This window comes from Corvus brachyrhynchos, unplaced genomic scaffold (genome assembly GCF_000691975.1).
Source record: "Corvus brachyrhynchos isolate BGI_N302 unplaced genomic scaffold, ASM69197v1 scaffold215, whole genome shotgun sequence".
Taxonomy (NCBI): Eukaryota; Metazoa; Chordata; class Aves; order Passeriformes; family Corvidae; genus Corvus; species Corvus brachyrhynchos.
The window spans coordinates 192561-197001 of record NW_008237887.1 but is presented as its reverse complement, the minus strand read 5'-3'; the positions used below and the strand labels follow the sequence as shown (position 1 = coordinate 197001).

Genomic DNA, 4441 nt, shown 5'->3' with positions numbered 1-4441 from the left:
AGTCCATCCATCCCTCCATCCATCCATCCATCCATCCATCCATCCCTGTGTCCATCCATCCATCCATCCATCCATCCATCCATCCATCCATCCATCCATCCATCCATCCATCCATCCATCCATCCATCCATCCATCCATCCCTCCATCCCTCCCTCCATCCATCCATCCATCCCTGTGTCCATCCATCCCTCCATCCATCCCTCCATCCATCCCTCCATCCATCCATCCCTCATCCATCCCTCCACACTGCCCTTCCCATGGAGCCAGCCCCACTGACCCCAAACAGCCGGACACGGCCGCCGGAGCAAACACGTCTGACCAGGCAGTTGGGTCTTCCCGGAAAAACGGCCCAAGGCTGGAAAAGCAAAGGATGAGACAGGCCCGATCCAAGGTGGGGATGTGGAAAATTGGGATTTGGACTCCCCAGTGCCGGGAATCCACGCTCGGGCACCTTGGGAAGGGTGAGGGGTAAATTCCGCGGAACTCCCAGCAGCCGCCCCCGGGTTGTGGTTCGGGCTGCCGGGAATGCTCCTCCGTGCTGAGATCCCAGCGTTCCAACCCTTCGGCACAGCGGGATTCTCCCTGTCCCGGCCTTCCCGGCACCCAAACCCCGAGGGAAGTGCCCGGAGGCTCCGGGGAACGTCCCAGCGAGGGGGGAAGCAGCGGGCTCACGTCCCAAGCCAACATCTCCCCAGTTCCATCAAAGGAGGGCTCCTCCCTCCCGCCCTCCGAGGGGCTGCGCTCCCGGCATTCCCGCTGGGAAGGGAGGAACCAGGACTGGGAGCAGCTGCGGCCTCCGGAGCGGGGTTCAACCCTCAAAGGACGGGGCTCAGGGGAAAAGGGGGGGAGGTTTGAGCCCCGAGCGCTGCTCGGCTGCGGACCAGGATCGGGATCCGGGGGATGCGATGGGATCTGAGCGGGGTCACTGCAGGGACGGAACCCCGCGGATGGCACCGGAGCCCTGTGGATGGCACTGGAGCCCCGCGGATGGCACTGGAGCCCCGCGGATGGCACTGGAGCCCCGCGGATGGCACTGGAGCCCCGCGGATGGCACTGGAGCCCCGCGGATGGCACTGGAGCCCCGCGGATGGCACTGGAGCCCCGCGGATGGCACTGGAGCCCCGCGGATGGCACTGGAGCCCCGCGGATGGCACTGGAGCCCCGCGGATGGCACTGGAGCCCCGCGGATGGCACTGGAGCCCCGCGGATGGCACTGGAGCCCCGCGGATGGCACTGGAGCCCCGCGGATGGCACTGGAGCCCCGCGGATGGCACTGGAGCCCCGCGGATGGCACTGGAGCCCCGCGGATGGCACTGGAGCCCCGCGGATGGCACTGGAGCCCCGCGGATGGCACTGGAGCCCCGCGGATGGCACTGGAGCCCCGCGGATGGCACTGGAGCCCCGCGGATGGCACTGGAGCCCCGCGGATGGCACTGGAGCCCCGCGGATGGCACTGGAGCCCCGCGGATGGCACTGGAGCCCCGCGGATGGCACTGGAGCCCCGCGGATGGCACTGGAGCCCCGCGGATGGCACTGGAGCCCCGCGGATGGCACTGGAGCCCCGCGGATGGCACTGGAGCCCCGCGGATGGCACTGGAGCCCCGCGGATGGCACTGGAGCCCCGCGGATGGCACTGGAGCCCCGCGGATGGCACTGGAGCCCCGCGGATGGCACTGGAGCCCCGCGGATGGCACTGGAGCCCCGCGGATGGCACTGGAGCCCCGCGGATGGCACCGGAGCCCCGGAGGCTTTTCTGCATCCCGGGGTGGGAGCGGGGCACAGGAGAAAAGGGAAAGTGGGATAAAAACCGGGAAATGGGCGAAATAAAAGAGGGGAAGTGGAGCGAAATGAAGGGAAATAAAGGAGAAACGGAAGGAAATAAAATAAGTGGGAATAAACGGGAATAAATGGGAATAAACGGGAATAAATGGGAGTAAATGGGAATAATTGGGAATAAATGGGAATAAATGGGAATAAATGGGAGTAAATGGGAATAATTGGGAATAATTGGGAATAAATGGGAATAAACGGGAATAAGTGGGAATAAACGGGAATAAATGGGAATAAACGGGAATAAATGGGAGTAAATGGGAATAATTGGGAATAAATGGGAATAAATGGGAATAAATGGGAGTAAATGGGAATAATTGGGAATAATTGGGAATAAATGGGAATAAACGGGAATAAGTGGGAATAAACGGGAATAAATGGGAATAAACGGGAATAAATGGGAGTAAATGGGAATAATTGGGAATAAATGGGAATAAATGGGAATAAATGGGAGTAAATGGGAATAATTGGGAATAATTGGGAATAAATGGGAATAAACGGGAATAAGTGGGAATAAACGGGAATAAATGGGAATAAACGGGAATAAATGGGAGTAAATGGGAATAATTGGGAATAAATGGGAATAAATGGGAATAAATGGGAGTAAATGGGAATAATTGGGAATAATTGGGAATAAATGGGAATAAACGGGAATAAGTGGGAATAAACGGGAATAAATGGGAATAAACGGGAATAAATGGGAGTAAATGGGAATAATTGGGAATAAATGGGAATAAATGGGAATAAATGGGAGTAAATGGGAATAATTGGGAATAATTGGGAATAAATGGGAATAAACGGGAATAAGTGGGAATAAACGGGAATAAATGGGAATAAACGGGAATAAATGGGAGTAAATGGGAATAATTGGGAATAAATGGGAATAAATGGGAATAAATGGGAGTAAATGGGAATAATTGGGAATAATTGGGAATAAATGGGAATAAACGGGAATAAGTGGGAATAAACGGGAATAAATGGGAATAAACGGGAATAAATGGGAGTAAATGGGAATAATTGGGAATAAATGGGAATAAATGGGAATAAATGGGAGTAAATGGGAATAATTGGGAATAATTGGGAATAAATGGGAATAAACGGGAATAAGTGGGAATAAACGGGAATAAATGGGAATAAACGGGAATAAATGGGAGTAAATGGGAATAATTGGGAATAAATGGGAATAAATGGGAATAAATGGGAGTAAATGGGAATAATTGGGAATAATTGGGAATAAATGGGAATAAACGGGAATAAGTGGGAATAAACGGGAATAAATGGGAATAAACGGGAATAAATGGGAGTAAATGGGAATAATTGGGAATAAATGGGAATAAATGGGAATAAATGGGAGTAAATGGGAATAATTGGGAATAATTGGGAATAAATGGGAATAAACGGGAATAAGTGGGAATAAACGGGAATAAATGGGAATAAACGGGAATAAATGGGAGTAAATGGGAATAATTGGGAATAAATGGGAATAAATGGGAATAAATGGGAGTAAATGGGAATAATTGGGAATAATTGGGAATAAATGGGAATAAACGGGAATAAGTGGGAATAAACGGGAATAAATGGGAATAAACGGGAATAAATGGGAGTAAATGGGAATAATTGGGAATAAATGGGAATAAATGGGAATAAATGGGAGTAAATGGGAATAATTGGGAATAATTGGGAATAAATGGGAATAAACGGGAATAAGTGGGAATAAACGGGAATAAATGGGAATAAACGGGAATAAATGGGAGTAAATGGGAATAATTGGGAATAAATGGGAATAAATGGGAATAAATGGGAGTAAATGGGAATAATTGGGAATAATTGGGAATAAATGGGAATAAACGGGAATAAGTGGGAATAAACGGGAATAAATGGGAATAAACGGGAATAAATGGGAGTAAATGGGAATAATTGGGAATAAATGGGAATAAATGGGAATAAATGGGAGTAAATGGGAATAATTGGGAATAATTGGGAATAAATGGGAATAAACGGGAATAAGTGGGAATAAACGGGAATAAATGGGAATAAACGGGAATAAATGGGAGTAAATGGGAATAATTGGGAATAAATGGGAATAAATGGGAATAAATGGGAGTAAATGGGAATAATTGGGAATAATTGGGAATAAATGGGAATAAACGGGAATAAGTGGGAATAAACGGGAATAAATGGGAATAAACGGGAATAAATGGGAGTAAATGGGAATAATTGGGAATAAATGGGAATAAATGGGAATAAATGGGAGTAAATGGGAATAATTGGGAATAATTGGGAATAAATGGGAATAAACGGGAATAAGTGGGAATAAACGGGAATAAATGGGAATAAACGGGAATAAATGGGAGTAAATGGGAATAATTGGGAATAAATGGGAATAAATGGGAATAAATGGGAGTAAATGGGAATAATTGGGAATAATTGGGAATAAATGGGAATAAACGGGAATAAGTGGGAATAAACGGGAATAAATGGGAATAAACGGGAATAAATGGAAATAAGTGGGAATAAATGGGAATAAGTGGGAATAAGTGGGAATAAATGGGAATAAGTGGGAATAAATGGGAATAAATGGGAATAAATGGGAATAAATGGCACTGGAGC

General features: G+C 48.1%; 1 protein-coding gene across 1 annotated transcript; it reads left to right on the top strand.

Annotated features, from left to right (window-relative positions):
• The first annotated feature begins 159 nt into the window (after positions 1–159).
• LOC108446341 lies at positions 160–1889 on the top strand. Its single transcript, XM_017732713.1, has 2 exons — positions 160–392; positions 933–1889. The coding sequence occupies exons 1-2, from the start codon at positions 372–374 to the stop codon at positions 1803–1805; spliced, it is 894 nt and encodes a 297-aa protein (XP_017588202.1). The 5' UTR covers positions 160–371; the 3' UTR covers positions 1806–1889.
• Positions 1890–4441: the final 2552 nt, after the last annotated feature.